The 17820-nt window shown below is 46.1% G+C and overlaps 1 protein-coding gene across 5 annotated transcripts; it reads right to left on the minus strand.

Moving 5' to 3' along the window:
- Positions 1-194: 194 nt before the first annotated feature.
- Positions 195-17629, minus strand: setd2 (SET domain containing 2, histone lysine methyltransferase). Of its 5 annotated transcripts, none has more exons than XM_011605685.2 (22): positions 17362-17629; positions 15936-16056; positions 15076-15097; positions 10653-14518; positions 10442-10573; positions 10230-10358; positions 9983-10106; positions 9817-9894; positions 9624-9721; positions 9405-9537; positions 8866-9000; positions 8655-8783; positions 7020-8564; positions 6897-6945; positions 6559-6826; positions 5729-6464; positions 5525-5650; positions 4905-5041; positions 4666-4819; positions 3574-3648; positions 3401-3502; positions 195-2896 (listed from the first exon to the last, which is right to left on the minus strand). In XM_011605685.2, exons 2-22 carry the CDS (start codon positions 15962-15964, stop codon positions 2735-2737), a joined length of 8229 nt encoding a protein of 2742 aa, XP_011603987.2. In that variant the 5' UTR covers positions 15965-16056; positions 17362-17629; the 3' UTR covers positions 195-2734. The 5 variants fall into 5 exon arrangements, with proteins under 5 accessions (XP_011603987.2, XP_011603989.2, XP_029695227.1 ...); XM_011605687.2 differs by lacking the exon at positions 15936-16056 and having other exon boundaries at positions 5729-6076; positions 6185-6464; positions 17362-17628; XM_029839367.1 differs by lacking the exon at positions 17362-17629 and adding an exon at positions 14841-14926 and having other exon boundaries at positions 15936-16040.
- Positions 17630-17820: the final 191 nt, after the last annotated feature.

Here is a 17820-nt window from a genome sequence, read left to right on the forward strand (position 1 = left end):
CGTTAAGTAGCCTTGGTATTTATTTACGCTGAGGTCCTTTAATGCTCCGGTGATGTTTCAGGTCTTACCAGAAGGGACAAGAATCAAGCATTTTGGAGTGTTTTTTTACTCTTTTTTTTTTTTTAGCTCTTTCTTATACTCGTGTATGAATGTAAATATATGAAATGAGTCGCATCGGCAAAAGATGATTGAGCAGTGAAGGATGAAGAACTCTAACAAACGCAGCTCAGTTTTTTTGGAATTGCAAATGTCAACAAGGCTCTTGTGCACCGCTCGCCATCGGGAGCTGGATTCATGCCATCGCTGTTTTAAGTCTCTGGCTGAAATCTAAACATCTGCTCGGACATCGGCGACGGCGTCAGATGGACTGATGGTGTTTTTTTTTTAAAGAAACAAAACTCTGGTTATCTGTGGTTTTGTGTACATTTCTGTGAATTGAAGCCAAAATATGTTTTTTTAATACATTTTTTAAAAATTCATTTAATAATAAAAAACATTTGAGCTTTTTCATTTCAGTGCTTTTAACATTTTAAACCTAACCTGCAGATATGTGGATTTTTGGGGGGGGGGCGGTGATGCGAAAAATCGGTCCTGATCAACAAAAAAGTTACATGTGATTAATAATTAATTTGAATATTTTTATAGGAGACTAAAAGGACAGTAAAAAAAATCAAAATACAAATTGCAAAAACAAACAAGTTAGAACTCATATTTTTAATACAAGATCTGGCCTCTTCACAGAGATATGCATGTTCCGTCTGCCATAAGCTGCCGGCTATTGGCTGTATCCAAATATATAAAGGTAACTTGATAGATTTCACAGTGCCAACATTTGGAATATAATACGACTTATTAAGGGATAATAATATAAAAAAAACAAAAACAACACTTCTGACCTAAATCCTGGAGAGGTGAAGTTAAGAGTTATTTAATAATTTTAGTGTGAAACAACAAATTATGAGAATATTCTGGAGTAAAGTCCCCCCCCCCCAGCTGCTCTCTACTCTGAACTCAAATCTGTTAATGATCTCTTTGAATTCAGTTCTAAGTGGGAGCAGGCGTCTCGCATGGCCTTGGGCAGCGATACATGCCGTCAGATTCTCCAGACGGCACTGCTTAACTGTGGTCTGGAGCGCTCAGGCACGGAGCTACGGAATGTGCACGCTGGGAGGCGAGCGGTGGGGGAAGGGGGGTGGGGGTCACCGAGGAACCGGGAAGTGTCCATCTCTGCCTTGCAAGTGTCAATTCAGCCACACAGGAGGGAAACCCATAATTTTACAAAAAAAAAAGAAAAAAAAAAGAGTTTATTATCTTTTAAAATGTTTTACAGACAATGTAACACAATACTTACAGAAGGGTGAAACTTTTGTACATAAAAAAATAATAAACAGAAATGCATGACCTCCCCCCCTCCCTCACAGAAATAAAAGAAGTGAGCTGCGAGTACAGCAGGGGTCCTTAATTTGAGCGTAACGTGGGAACAGCGTCAGGAGAGCTGAGCTGGAGAGGGTGGGAGCGCTCCCTGTTTTCCCTGACCCGACTCTCCTGCAGGTCGGCCACATTTATACAGATTATTTACACTTTCAACTGTGTCCTTTTACAAAGTGTCTGCTTATTTTAAACATTCCCAAAACTATTATTCAATATATTCACATATAAAGCAATGTACATGTCGCAACTCGTTAAATGCAATTTAATAAGTTTCAACAAACTATCTCGACAATGTAAAAATTGTGGAAATTATTAATAGCCGGTGTGGCAAGGCAAGCTCAAGCATCTCTAACATCACTCTAGGACTTATTAATGAGGGAACGTAATGCACGGGATGCTTAGAAATGGTTAAAACGGCAATTCTATAACCTTCATGGGTACGTCTCCTGTAACAAGAGGAAACTGGGAAAAAATGAATGTGGGAAAGGTCGGAGGAGAAATAATGGAGTTCACAGCACATCAAACACATCATTCAAACCCTGCTCCCATTATGATACATTAGTAAAAACGCAGAATCAGTAACGCCATCGCCACCGTGCCGTTGCTCGATAAACATGTGTGAATAAAAGCTCCTCCTGGTGTGGGAGAAAAATGAGGAAATTCCATGAGGATGCCACGCTGACGTCAGCCAACAACATGCATTCGTAAAACAACAGAGGCTCCGAAATCTCGTGGTTAAGAAGGCGGGGATTGTGGAGCGGAAGTCTGGAACCTCCACAGCCCAGTTAAAAGCAGCACCAGATACAAAGTCGTTTATGGGGAAATGAGGCGTACACAAGAGAGGGAAGGAAAAGGGAATTCTACAGGCCGAGGCGACTGGACTCTTCCGTCTTGGATCCATTTTTAAACAGTGAAACAACAAAAAAAACCCTGATAAACATGACATCAAACGCAGATTCCGTTGAGTCTTCCTAATTCAGGAGAAGTTTAAAAGGTGGAAATGAGGTTATCATCTCAGGAACATATAAGATCCACAAATCCACAAAAAAATAAATCTTAAAAATAAGCATAAACAGTCTGTAGCACCTCTCGAGGTCTTCACGTGTAAGGTCGTTCAGTGAAACTTGAGTTTCTGACACTTTCTATAGCGAAGCTCCGCCACGGAGGGAACTGGAGAGCTCCTTGGGCACCAGTGCAATACTAAATCATAAATATGTGCTAAGAAAGTAGCTCACAGATTCAAACTGACCAGTACGTACACGGAGTGAGTGGAAAAGGCAGATCTGTGCTTCGTCTGTGTGGACTAGAACACCTCGGTGTCCTCCTTGGGCCTGTACACGGAACCAAACCTCTGCATGTACTTCTTGATGTACTCCTTGGCCTTGTGCTTCACATTCTCATTACACTCGAGGTCCTCGGGGTTGGTGCAAGCTTTCAACTCTTTATTCATAACTCCGTGCGTTAGCTAGACGAGAAGACAGGGATTAAAAAACCCAGTTAGCAGTATGTTACCAGATGACACTAAATGACATAATAACAATGTACGGTGGATCCGAATAGCTAATTCTCTCTTCCTGCCACTGCCCTTTATAACTGAGTGCGTTCTGTGCCCCTTTTCTCAGAGCTCTGGTATGTGTGAGCACTAAACACAAACCTGCACTTTGATGCAGCCCAGTTTGACTCTCAGAGATAAATTAGATAAAAACAAAAGGAGAGGAAATAATGCTTAACATGAACGGTGTGTTATTCCCTTCCAGAGAGCTTACATAAAAACATCTGGAAGGAGTGGGGGGAAAAATGGCCTATTTAGTTCTGGTTTGGAGGAAACTTTATCATTTTTTCCCCCTTCAAAGTCCAAAATTTGCCAATACTTTCATTGTAGTCTGTCTGAGAAAGGGTTTAAAACTGCGCAGTGTTACGGGATGGTTTCCCTATATGATTACAGGTAAATATATTTGTTTGATCTTACCTTTCTGGCCAAGTGTTTAAAGTCTTCTGTGTTACTGATGCGGCCCAATTTGCAGTCCGGCTTTCGATAAGGATTTAGACATTGCACTATAAACTGGGACATCTGTGACAGACACAGAGATAATCAGAAGACTGAAGCAGAGGGCTTTCAATAACATCGCCACGGCGACTCACCTCTTTACGGAACGTCTCTTTGCTCTTTTTAGCCAGTTCACTGGAAGTGTCCGCCTCAGCCGTCTTGGTGGAAAACTGCAACAGAAACAATGAAAGGTACCAAAAAAGAGTTGAAATTCACAGTGAAACTCACAAAATCCTGTTAAATATCTAAAAGTCAGTTTCAGAAAAAATAAAATCCAGTAGTAGGTGAGGTGAGGGGTGCACCTGCTCGCCAGCGACCACAGACAAAGCAGGGATATCCTGCCAGGATGCTGCCTCTCTGGCCTCATAGGCACAGACCCGCAGCACACAGTTGGCAGGATCAAAAGCAAGTGCAAAGGATTCTCACACACACTGATGCTGCCAGAATTCCAAAAAGAACAAACTCAAACCACATCCAAGAGTCACAGGACACCCTCACACCCGGAGTGACCGAGCACCGTGCCGAATCACACGTGAAAACAGGACATGGCGTACACAGAGCTAACATGAAGGTGGTCGAGGAAGCCTCGCGATGGCGCCGGACACAAGTGGGAATCCAAACGTGCCGTCATGGGAACAAATCACATGAATGAGAGGTGGACAAGCGCACAAAATTTGGTGCATCTTTTTAAATACTTCATAAAAAGATGAGAAGTACACTTTTGTAAATGGAATGTCATAAAAAGGGCAAACAAATGAATGCCGTTTCGGCCAGATGGGTTTTATTACGGGATAAAAATGATGGGAAACAAATGATGCAGAGGGAGATGAGATGAGCAGAGCCCCCCCTCCTGTTATGGCCTTAAGGCAAAGGGACACATAGCTGAGCAGGGGGTGGTATGACTGGATTCTGCCTTTGTCTCCTCGTAGATTCTTATGACGCCATTTTATGAGGAAGACTCATGACGCTCGTTAAAATGGTGTCATCCCCCTTTTTTCCCCTTTGAGACACAGCTGTAAGTGATCTGCTGTGCTACATCTTTAATTATCTCAAGGAACAAACAGTATAATCATACATTGCGTCCAAGCGCAGCCTCTCTGGGAACCATAGGAGAAATCTAAATTTAAAACACTTTAATGTGGGGGGGGGAAAGGGCAGTAGATGTTACTAAAAGTTACAGCACATACCTTATCTACATCCTCTGAAAGAGTCCCCTGCCCAAAGCTAACCTTGTTAGGGTTCTCATCATAGGTGGGTGTTCCCAGGTCCATCTCTGATTCGTGGTCCACATTAGTGTTCTCCCCGCCGCCTTCCCAGGTCGGAGGGTCCCACTGTGTTTGCCTGATACACAGAGAGAAACAATGTCCAATGTGCTCATGGTATCTGGAGGCACAAACACACTTCACAAACATGGATAAATGCCAACCTCGTGACAATATGGTAATAGTAGATCTTTCCTTCGGGGTCTCGGGCAACTTTCCAGTTAGGAGGTAGGACAATAGTTTTGGGTTTTGGAGGAGAGGGAGGGGGCAGGTCTATCACATTGTTGGGCACAATCCTTTCCTGGAGGGGAACAGAAACATAAAAATAAGTCTCAGCATCCTATACGTTACAGAGAAATACCCACAATTTCTCCTGACTGCTGCGGGGGAGAAAAGCTGGATTCAATTAACCATGATTTTAGAAGGCAAGATGACTTTCATGATTATTTACATCTGTTTACGTTTAGGATATCACTTACAAATGGAGCCCATTAAGCCATTTCCTTTGGTTACATTTTAAAAGGCACTGTCTTTTACATGAGATGGGGCTGGACGATCATACTGGCTTTCATCTCTGACCGCTACACAACTGTAGTGTATATAGTGCCCCCTTGTGGCCAATCTGGAGTTCTAATCTGAATTTACGCTGCGAAAGGAGTTTCACGCCCATTAAAAAAAATATGGAATCCAGTACATCTGTAGTATCACACCTGCCCAACTCCTGAAAATGCTATATCTAGTGCCTTCCTCTGTGGTGCTTGACAACATCATGTGTATGCACTACCTGTTGGACAGTTTGTGATGTAACAATGGTGGTGACTGTGCCTCCCTGCTGGACCACTACTCCTTGCTGATGACCAGAATACACAGGCTGGGAATGCAGGTAACTAGCAGTTGGCTCACTGTATGCCTTCAAAACAAAAGAGTCATTACACATTATTTACAACGTCAGAAACTATGACTAGTTTCAACAACTGGCCGGCTCTACCTGTATAACGGGAGTGTTGGGCTGAGGGTAAGCAGTGGGAATGCTGTAGATGGTCTGGCATGGCTGTCCCTGGTAATAAATGGCAGTCTGAGGCTGAGCCTGTGCTGGGGCTGCAGTGTACTGCTGTGCCGGCTGGGCTTGCACTGTCACCGTCTGTTGAGTAGTGGGGTCCCAGAGAGTGGTGTAGCTCTGCTGGCCCTGAACCTGAGGGGCCGTCTGAGCTGGTACAGGCAGGACCGCTACACCGGCGTCCTGGGTTGCTACAGTCGGCTGCACGTACTGCTGGTGGCTGCCAGTTGTGAGGTTAGTGGTGGTGATGTGATGAGAGAGATTAGAAACTGGAGTTGCCTGAGAAGTGGAGGATGGAGAGTTGAGTCCAATGTCTGAGATATTCTGCTGGGAAGGTGTCTGTTCGTAAGTGAGGGTGGGCTCGACTGAAGGGGTAGGCAGCAGTACCTTTCCTGCGTTGGGGTTGGAGGGATCCACAAAGGTCTGCATGGGATATCCAGGAGGATATGTAACGAACCCAGGGCTGGAGGTGTAGGCCAGAGGGGCATTGTATGCCATCGTCTGTAGCTGCTGCTGCTGCTGCTGTTGAAGCTGCTGCTGTTTTTGAGCTTCGCGCTGAGCAACCTCCTGCTCAAACAGCTTCCTGCGCTCCTCTGTGGACAGCTTGTTCCGCTCCTTCCCACCCACAGCACCTCTAGGGGTTTTGTTGCTGTTAGATGGGTCAAACCTTAAAGAGAACAGATTGGACTAATGCCCTTTGCAACAATAAGGTAGATATGACCCTCAATGCAATGTTCCCAAAAACACAAGGATGGTATTACCGTTCCTCAGTTCGCCGACTGCTCCTTTCGTAGGACGAAGGTGGGGAAGTGGAACGCCTTCTCCGTCTCTCGGTGCTACGTGGAGTTTTGTCAGAGGATCTGTCCCGGTCCCGGTCCCGGTCCCGGTCCCAGTCTCTGTCCCAATCACGATCTCGGTCATAATCTCGGTCTCTATCACGCTCCCTGTCCTTGTCTCGCTCCCTTTCCCGCTCTCGGCTACTAGACATAGATCTTGGCGTAAAAGCCGTGTCCCGATCACGACTGCGATCTGTGAGAAAACGGTCAGATTTCAATAAGCTTCCAGGACAGGGTCCAATATCAGCATGAGGTGAACTTACCATTTGCTTCTTTTTCCACTTGACTCTTCTTTGGTATTCTGTAGACCTCCTGAAAAAGAAAACATTACAATTCCCAAGAGCACTTTTTTGAAATTGTATGAGAGTGATTCAATCTGATTTTACCTTCAGATCCTTCCAGCTCTCTAGCAGCCGGGACGCCATCGTACTAACATCCAAAGCATTAAGTTGGGGCTCCTGACTCCGTTCACTCTCCACATCGGAGACGCCTTCCTCCTCATCTTGAGAAGGTGTGCCTATCACCGATGTCTCCGCAGGGGTTGCCTGTGAAACCTCAGAAGGCACACAGGCCTCTGGGGTCTCTGAAATTAGCGTAGCATCTGTGGAGGTTTCACCAGGTTGTTCTTCACTGCCAGAAGCAGCTTTGTCAGCATCTTGTTTTGTTACCTCTGTTTCATTATTCTGAGGTGGAACATCAACAGCATCTACTTGCATAGGCTGACTCTCTGCCTCAAAATCAGGCTTGTGTCCTTCAAGATCAGTCATCTCCGACGCTGTGTGTCTGAGCTGCTCCTCTCCACTCTGTTCCTTGTGAGCTATAACTGGCATCATTTGGCGATCTGAATGACCCTCTGTTGAGACCTCCGTCAATGTAATGTTTCGGTCCAAACCCCCCTCTGTTTCCTCGCGTTGAGTGTCAGAATTTACATCAGGATCTTTCTGTTCCTCCTCCACTGGATCAACCACAGCTCCTTTGGTTGGATCTGCAGCTTCTGCCCCAGGGGCTGCAGCTTCTGCCCCATGGTCTGTAACCTCACCCCCAGGGTCTGCAGCCTCACCTCCAAGGTCTGCAGCCTCACCTCCAAGGTCTGCGGCCTCACCTCCAAGGTCTGCGGCCTCACCTCCAAGGTCTGCGGCCTCACCTCCAAGGTCTGCAGCCTCACCTCCAAGGTCTGCGGCCTCACCTCCAAGGTCTGCGGCCTCACCTCCAGGGTCTACGGCCTCACCTCCAAGGTCTGCGGCCTCACCCCCAGGGTCTGTAGCCTTAGCCCCAGGGTCTGTAGGCTCACCTCCAAGGTCTGCAGCCTCACCTCCAAGGTCTGCAGCCTCACCTCCAAGGTCTGCAGCCTCACCCCCAGGGTCTGCAGCCTTACCCCCAGGGTCTGCAGCCTCACCCCCAGGGTCTGCAGCCTTACCCCCAGGGTCTGTAGGCTCACCTCCAAGGTCTGCAGCCTTACCCCCAGGGTCTGCAGCCTCACCCCCAGGGTCTGCAGCCTCACCCCCAGGGTCTGTAGCCTCACCCCCAGGGTCTGCAGCCTCACCCCCAGGGTCTGCCTTCAACAGTTTCCCATTTGCATTAGAGGATTCCTCTTCTTCCTCCTCCTCATCATCCTCTTCTTCTTTCCCATCAGACACTTTGCTAGCATCGGAGATTGCGCTGTCAAGGCTGTTTTCACTGATAATTTTAAGGCGGCGGGAAACAGGCTTGGTGTTGTCGCTATCTAATTCCTGCCCCACTTTTGAGGAAGTTCCATCAGGAGTGTTGAGGGGCGTCTGAGCACGGGATGTATTCTCACTGGAATACCCATCCATCTCAGCAGGCTGAAGTATAGATTTTGTCTGGGCCCACCTCTGGATGAAGGTCAGAACTTTGCTCTCTGCCAGCATGTTCTTAGTAGAGATGGGCAGCACGGCCAAGGTTTTCAGAATCTGTCAATGGTATAAAAAAAAGACCAACACTCAAATAACAGGAAAATGTGTATGACAGACTCCTGCCTGTGCTCGACAATAGGAATGTACCTCTAACTGCAGTTTGGTGTTATTGGAACTGTTGCCTTTAGCTTCAGACAGCTCCACCATGAAGATCCAGAGCAAAGACAACCCATGATGGTCTAAGAACTGCTTCAGACACGATGAATTCTGAGTATCCTGTGCGACACATATATATTACAAACAACAGTCACACCTCTCAGCATCAGAAACAAGGTACCAACTGCTCGGGTCATCGTACTTGGATGAGTTTGAGGCACATGAGTTTCTGCTCCATGGTTTCCACTCGGACCATGAGTCTGCAGAGAGACACCACCTGTTTTTCATCGTACAGCCCTTCTCCATTTTCCAGTAATGCTTCCAGCTCCTCATCAACCTAGGAAGCAACAAAGTCAGAGAAACACAATGATAGAAATGGACTAACAGACAGCAACGAGGTCACGTCTCACGCAGAAATGTAGTCACTCATATGTGATATACAACAGTTTCATGAAATACAGAAAACAGCAACTACCTCCGGCATGATCTTTAACATAACTGTCATTTAATTGATTATCTGTTAGTAAATCATCATTTCCTCTCTCACATAATGGGAATTTTAACTCCTCTAAACTGATTAACTTCTGTGATAATTAATGATTGATGATTAAGATGACGAATTATCTTAATGTCACCAATGTTTTGAGTTAGTTGCTCAGTGTAGCTTAGCAAATCTCTCGATATTGTATTTGTAACACTGCCACGACCTACAGGAACGATCTTATGAATGAAATAAATTACCGTGGTGAGAGCACTTTTTCGACTACGGTCTTTCTTCATTTTCCCTCCAGCTGCCCGGACACTAACTCTGTTTTCTCCACCCAGAAATCCTCTGCAGCTCAGTGTTCCACAGAAGCATTTCTGTGCTTCCTTGCTGTAGAAAAACATAAAAAAATAAATAAACCCCCAATCATAGAGTAACATTTTCTTGAAGTTCATGCATTAACAACAGAACTGCACCCATATCTCTGGAACTGGTAATCAAATGTCAGCTCTGTTCCTGCAGTGACAGCCTTGGTGGTGAAAAAGCCGACTCTCAGCTGACCATTGACAGTCCACTGGGAAGAGATTGAAACCAATTAACATCAGTTAAGTCAGCATTAGTGGATAAAGCCTTGTCTTATCATTCAAGTGCTTTCTTTTGCCATTTTACCTTCTGTGTCTCACAGTTGGGCTCACAGCTGTGATTCATAAACCGAGATAAATTACCCTTGAGTGTTGCATCGATGATCTGATAGGAGACAAAAGCAAAAGGGAATTGCTGTCATGTCATCTGGAGGACATGGTGATAAAACCCAAACTGACAATTTCTTACTGACCTCATTATTCTTTAGAGCCATGAAATAGTAGTGTATGTTCTTATTGCGAGCATATTCTTTCACCCTTGTTTTAAATTCTTTGTGGTCCAATACTTCCCCACAGTATTCAAGCACAAATGTGTTTCTAGGAAAGGAAATCTTTGTTAAAACTTTCGCCAACATGGCCAATACCTGCGATGAAATGTCTTCTTTTATAGATGTGAAAAAGAACATAAAGTGGAAAATTAGGAGGGTTTAAAAGCCATACGAGGGCAGAGCTTTAGCTGCTCGGAGTCCCCATCCTTTGTCCTCTGTGAGGATAACATCAAAGTCTGCGTGTTGCCTCATCTGAAAGCGCCTATTAGAACAATACGCTCCATTCTGACACCGCGAGGAACTGGGGGAGAGAAAGTGTTGCATCAGTTAAGCTACTGAAAATGCCTTCCTGATAAAAAAAAAAAATCATCGTCATCCACCTACCATTCAATCATCAAGAGACGGTTCAAACAGTCTTCCCCACAGGCCAACGCTCCCTTTGAACGCTCCTCCCTGGGCAGCACTGGACACTCGCACTGCATTCTCTTGATATCTCGGTGGGATTTACTCTTCTTTCTGAAAAGTACAGATACAAACGCGCTCAAAGCCACAGATCCCTCAGCAGATGTGTCGATCTGGCCGCACGGTGCATTACCTCTCAGTCAGGTAGAGATTCTCCTCGATTAGGTCAAAGTAGGGGGGCATCTTTTTGGATTTAGAATGCTCCTTCCATTTGTTGGCATCGTGAAAGTCTTGCAGGGAGAGAGACGGACGGTGTGCGTCGGTCTTCGCCTGGGTCTCCTTAGAGGTGCCGATGTCTCCGAGACGCTCCCTCTTGTCTGCAGGCCCAGCTTCTGCTTCGTTGTCCGAATCTGACTCCACCTCTGGACGCCTTTTCTTCGGGGGCCCCCGGCCCCTGTGAGGTCTTAAGTGGTCATCTCTGGGGGGGTCAGATACGATGGAGCCCCTGCTATTGCTGCTTATTTCATGACCTTGGACAAAACTGGAAGGATCCAAAGGATGCGAGATAGAACCAGTACTGTCGTTGTCTGTTTTACTGCGTTTTTCACCGCTGTAGTCATCGTGGTCATTGGTTAAGGAGTCGGGATGGACGACACTTGTAGTCTCCTGATAATGTTGATGCATGTGGTGGAAGTTTTGCCCGCTGCTCTGCATATTCAGGGATTGGTGGTTCCACAAGGCAGTGCTTTGCATGTGTTCCTGGTGCTGGAGAAAGGCTCCTGTCATTTTCGTGCTGGCCAAGTGCGGCCCGTGACTGCTGTCTGGTTGCTGGTATGTACTACTGGGCTGTTCTGGTTGTGAAAACCCCCAACCGAGGCTAAATCCAATCTTGCCGTTGATATTGTCAGCATTTGAAAAATTAACAGCTTGATAATGGGAGTACATTTTTTCACCCCTGCTGCTTGTATCACCCTGTTTGCACTCCTGCTCACACTGTCTGATAAAGTCTCCGTGGGTGGGGCCAGGGACGGTACCCTGGACACTGATGTCACCAGCCGTGTAAGGCTGAGTGCGAATAGAGGCAGAGGCCTCAGAGTGGCTGGTGCTATCTATCATATTGCTCTGGGATTGGCACAACAAGCTGTTAAAAGATGAATCGTTCACGTGAGTCCGTGTAACACTGGTCCCTACGAACGCAGCGGGAGGATTTCCCAGCCTTTGTTGTGGGACTTCACTGGTATTCACATGAGCCAGGATACTGGGGTTCTGCACTCCTGATCTGCTGAATGGAGTGCATTGTGTTGCCACCGTGTCGTGCGTATCTATTGTCAAGGAAGAATTTTTTGGCACCACCACCACAGAGTGCAAACGTTTAATGACCTCGCCACAATCGGAGTCATAGTCCGAGTTGTCGCTATCGGTGGCCTCACTCAGCCCCGCCGATCCATCGGCCCTGCTCAGTTTGCTACTAGCTCCTTCGCGATCGCCGTCACCAGTGCAAATCTGGATGTTTGCAGCTCTGTTGTCTGCGTAGGCGTTTGAGGATACACGCTGGCCGCTGTTGCCCCCCTGGGACGGCTCACTTCGCTCTCTGTGCATCTCGGTGCTTTTCGAGATGACGTCGTGCGTCCAGATTTCAGTCAGCCTACCCTGTGTGGAATGTGTTTCGATATCCTTCTGACTGGAATCAGAACCTTGCTGATGAGGTAGCTCGATTTCTTTGACAGAGATTACTTTTTTGACAGTAGGTTTGCCCTCGGAACACAAAGTCCTTTGCGAATTATCGCCGTCTGAAGTGACCTGCCCAACAATGTCCCACCTAGACTTTTTAGTACCAACGCTGCTCTTTTTTGCCGTATCCATCAGCTGCGGTTTAACCGTGACCCGATTCCTTGATTCAACGCACGATGACTCGGATTTGAGTGACATCTCTGTGCCGTGTGGCACATCGACTGTTGAAACAATATTCAGCTCAATCACCTCCGTTTTACAGCTCTGCTGGGCATCCTGTGCAATAGATGCATCTTCTTTATCTACTAATGCTGCTCCTGGAAAAGATCCAACAACCTCCTTCTCCAGGCCACACGCTAAACTGTCATTGCAGGAACTGAAGATGGCGGGACTAGAGTTTACATGTGGTCGGTCCTCAGAAGACTGGTTATAAATCTCCAAGGTGACGTTTACTTGATTTAGGCAGTCTGTATCCATCATCATGGGAAGAGATTCCTGCAAACTCTTTTCTGTACTCGCCACCTGCTCCTCAAAGGTCTGATTGTTGCACTCACTGCCAGTTAGGTGGCAGTCGCTCAGTTCCGATTCACGTTGAGTGCAAGATTCTGCCGTATTTGCACATTGTGTTGCTCTGTGAGGGCTCTGAAACACATTTGGTGATTGTCTGTCGGGTTCACTGGTTTGCACTGAGGTTCTGGGAGGCGTCACCTGTTTCGAATCTGCCGTGCTGCTTCTCTTCTGGGAGCTCTCCTCTGAGCCCGACCTTCTGTCCGAGATATGCGTCTTCCCTCTCTGCTCTGCGTCAGAATCGCTGGAGCTGCTTTTTTGGTGTCTTTCATGCATCTGAGAGCGAGAGCGCGTGCTCGAAGAGGATGATTTGTGGCTTTCTGACTTGTGATGGGAGCTAGATTTACGGTAACTGGAGTCCAGATCAGGGAAGCCCTTGCGCTGGGAATCTGAATCTGACGGTCGTTTTGAAGTCCTGTCAGACTTTGAGGATTGGGTTCTTTTATCAAACTCTGACAAGTGAGGAGAATCTGAAGATTTGCAGCCTTTCTCAGACTTTGAGTAGGAAAATGATTTAGAGTCTTTATATAGGCCTGAATAGGCTGAAGGCCTGCTGGAATCACTCGCCCTCGTCCTCGCCTTCCTGTGATCATCCTCAGAGTCGGAACTGTCACGGTTTCTGTCGGTCCGAGAGCGGGAGCGTCTTCTGTCTCTGCGAGGAGAACCTCTGTGTGATCTGCGGTCAGAGTCGTGGTAGTAGGACCTATCGGAGCGGGACCCACAGTCGCCTCTCGATCTGTCCGGTCTCGAGTGAGATGAACTGGTTCGAGATCCCCTCGATCTCGAGCGCGAGCGCGACCTCGACCTGGTCCTTCTGCGATCTTTGTCCGATCGAGACGAGCGTGAATAAGTGTGTTTAGAGTCACGGTCCGATTTGGAATAACTAGACGACCTTTCGTGATTCTCCGAGCGCTTCGAGGAACCTTTATCCTTGTCCTCCACATGTGTGTTAAAGGAAGACTTCTTCACCTCTTTGTTTCTGCTTTCAGAGCTTGCTTTTCTACTGGAATCAGCTGATTTGTGACTGGAAGACATTGGGGCTGTATCGCCATCAGACTCCGATCCAGGGGGAGCAGTAGCAGACTGGGACCTGGTTTTCCTATTGTAGAACTCCGCCTCAGCACTGGTGGAACTCTCGCTGTCTTTTCCTGAGGGAGCAGTTGGCTTCTTGAGAGCGGGACTCGCCTTTGTCTCGGGGGATTCAGCGGGAGTATTTTCAGAGTGGCGGACGCTGGCAGAACTCTGAGGAGGCGGCAAAGAGAATTCAGCTGCACTTTGACTTGCTGAGTTTGGCAGATCGTGGACTTCAAATGAGTTTGGTTCCTCTAGCGCGCCGGGTGCTGGGTCCTCTTCTGTCACAGAGACGCTGAGAATCTGTTTTTTGAAATGCATCTTACTCAGGTCTGTTTTTAGCTTTGTAGCCGGGGAAACGACACTCGGGGCAATCGTCTCTGCTGCTGGCGACACGGGCGTTAGCTTTAGCTCGGGTTTCCTCTCGGCGACCTGGCCTCTTTTGTCCGCGTTTGTCGGTGACGAGATGGGGGGAAGGTCACCTGCGGACTTGTCAGGGCTGGTCGGGATGCTGAACAGGCTCTGCAATGGCTTCTTGGTCTGTGCAAAGCTGAAGGACACTTTCTGACGGCCCTGATCCTCCAGGTTGACTTTCATCTTCGTACCTTTGGGCAGGAGATGATTGGACAGTATGACTCTGGGAGACAGGCTCTTGATTAAAGCTGCCTTGGACAGGCCCTCCACCTTCACCTGTGGCAGGAAAAAGGGAACACAATCAAAACCGCAACAAGAATTCTCTGTAAATTGTGACATGAAACCACAGGAATGGATTTAAAGACTAATCCTACAGATAAAAGGAATATTTTTTGGAATTACAGATGTCCACGATAAAACTTTTCCCCTTAAAACAGAAAACCAAGATGTTTCTATCTTTGCCCGTACTTGAATTTAAGCTCAGTCAAGCGATATCTGCGTATTTATTAACAAAATAAGTGAATAGCAGATGAGCAGAGCAACAGAATCTACTCTTTTCTAAAAGCAGCACATTCATGATTCGATTGGCCAGTATTACCTGTTCATAAATGTGTCTTACGCATAAACCTGACTTGACCTCATCTGTGAAGGCTGCTCTGCTGTGTCTGTTGCAACACACCGTTTCTATAGAAACCATAGAATTAAAAAAAAAAAAAAAATTCAAACACAGGCCGGCGCCTTTCAGGTTGGCTGAGCGTAAGCAGGTTCCAAACCTTCTGGAGATGATAGAGGCTGTTTAATATCACACAGCTGAATCGGTGTCTGCTACTTACCGAGGCACCGCTTCCCTCTTCTCTGCAGTTCAAGGATGTTTTGGGAACATGAAAATAAAAAAGAGGAAATCAGTAAACACAATAAATGTCCTTCATATAAATCCTACATGAAACCAAAAACACACAGGTGTAAATTTGAGATATGAAAAAGTCCAAAACCTCTCATCACACCATAATGCTGGGAACTCTCCTACCATCTCTTCAGGACAACCTCAGAAGCATATCTGAGCTCTGTCTCCAGGTATAAGTAAGAACAATCCTCAAGAGCATCATTATTATATATATACTGTATATATATAACATATATAACAGCACACATCTCCCACTAGAAGATAGACCCCATCATCAGAAAGATGTTTGAAGCCTTGGCGTGAACGTGAATGTTCACTTTTGGTCATCTGTTAGACTCTACCCAAAGATACCAAGTAGACAGAAACAAGACAAAAAATATATCAAACCAAACAGGAGCTGGACTGTCCTTTACAAAACTGTCATTTAATGTTGTCCTATTACATTCTCTGCATCTTGAAGTGTGCTCGATATGGGTATGGGGCTAAAAGTGGGTCAATGAATCCTTTAGGAGATAGTCTGTTTCTTTGTCATGGCGACCTTCAAAACGGAGCTCTCCTGCAGTTACATTCTGTCATAACGGACAGCTTAAAATAGATTTGTTAGTGAATCAATAATAACAGCTGCAAGAATAGTGTAACAGTGTATTGCTGAATACCACATCCTTGGGTTTTATAAGACTTTTCAGAAATACGTGTCTTTTTTGTGGTCATAGTAGCAAAACTTAGACTTAGCTTCCTATTTGAACTCATCTGGTAATGCAGTGAGCTTCGTAGTGTGCCGTTTAATACCTGATCTCTGACTGGAGGAGAGTATCCATTGAGAAACTCAGCTAAGATTAGATGGCCTTTAGGGTTGCTGGCCGAGAAGTATCCGAATCAGAGCAAAGGACTCTGAAAAGCGACGACACACCTGACAAAAGAAAGACATAGTTGCAATGAAGGGAATCTGTTGCACTCAACAACTACCAAGGAAGGAATGTTATCATTTTCACATCTGAATGAACAACCACACTGTTAAAAAAAATGCAGAAACTCAACTTTATTGTGTTCAACATTAGGGACCGGGCGTGTCGTGTAAAGAATTGGCATTATATATGTCAACAAGTTGCAGCAATTGCTTTTGTTGCTCAAGGAATGCACAGAAACCAGTTGGAGCTCTGTTAACTGGGCAACAGCCATTTCTGTTCCTTCTTTGTCAGTTTGCAGACAGTTGACAGTTCAACTATTGTGGGTTGGGTACAGTTAAGTCTTGGAATCACCCCCAGGATGAAAATACATGGAAATGGATGTAGAGCGAATCAAAAGCGTGCATGGCATTATTAGGCTGCACAGGGAACACAAAAGGCAAATACGAAAGGCTGGTGTGAAAGAACGCACATACATGTGAGGTAACAAACCACGACTTACTAAAAGCAACTTATGCAACTAAAAAAATAAACTCGGCCTTCGCGGGAGGACGACGTGCAGCCAAAACATGGCCTTTAAAGACTGCTCTTACCACTGTGAAAACGAAGACAATATGTTGCAAAGCCATTCCATTTAGCTCTGTGATTTATGGACATGGACCTAATAAACTTGCTATATGACATATTAACCCCTTGCTAGGGTGGCAGCGAATATTTCATTATATATTTGACTGCGACTGTCACAACCAGCGAAGCTAACTTTGAGAAGCTACCATTGCCCCGGAGCTTCTGTGGGCCACCATTTAGGATAGCTGTAGCTCCTGATGCTTTACAGACATTTCAAACTGGAGATGTTTGCATGTACAGCAATTCTATGCACGAATGTGCTTTGCACATGAGTCCAACTGTCTTTAACAGTAGTTTACCGCTGCAAACGGACAGGTTTGTTTATACTAACACTAGCGTAGACACTACTAGCTCCACAAGCTACCGCTAGCTGGTTTAGCTGACTCGCGGAAACTTAGCAGCGAACAGGCTAATGCAACTAATATTAATATTCTCTTATAGTTTTCTTTATGTCAGTGTCGATTGGGGGCGTCTTAAAAGCACGGTGTTGGCGGAGGTGTAGTTGTGTGTTTTACCGAAAAATAAAAACGGTCTTTAGAAATATATGCAACCTATCTTCTCAAGTCTCCGCACCCGGCTTATTTAGCATGTTAGCCGTGGATGTTTTGTCTTGCGTGGGGTGAGATAATGAAGTCACAATCAAGATAATGTGGACAAAACTCGTCGCCTCACGGGGTACTCACTCCACGAAGTGCAAGAGGTCACATTGTCGCTCCATCGCCACACAACAGCGCGATCGCCTCTTTAAGAAACACCAAACAACCGTGTGTCCCTACGTCAAATGCATCCGGAGCTGTGGCAAATGATCCTCGGCTCATAGGTTCCTCCGCTGCCGCTGCTGCGCCCCAGCTCGGATCAGTGTTGATACTATCCAGCTAGCATGAGCTCACGGTTAGCCAAGAGTTAGAGGACAGGTCGAGAGCGAAACATGGGAAGCCCGAGGAAACCCACAACTCAGAGAGTCTTATTTAATCCGTGGATTGTCATCGGTGACAGATTACAATCTCATACAGTCGATGGGAGGGTTTTTGTTTGTTTGTTTTCTTTTCTTTTTTTAAAAATCTACACCGATTCTTATAGTTTCCTACTGTGGCTTGCGTTTATAACAACGTTACATGAGAATCAAACGTAGGAGGGCGCTG

This window comes from Takifugu rubripes, chromosome 7, assembly GCF_901000725.2.
Source record: "Takifugu rubripes chromosome 7, fTakRub1.2, whole genome shotgun sequence".
Taxonomy (NCBI): Eukaryota; Metazoa; Chordata; class Actinopteri; order Tetraodontiformes; family Tetraodontidae; genus Takifugu; species Takifugu rubripes.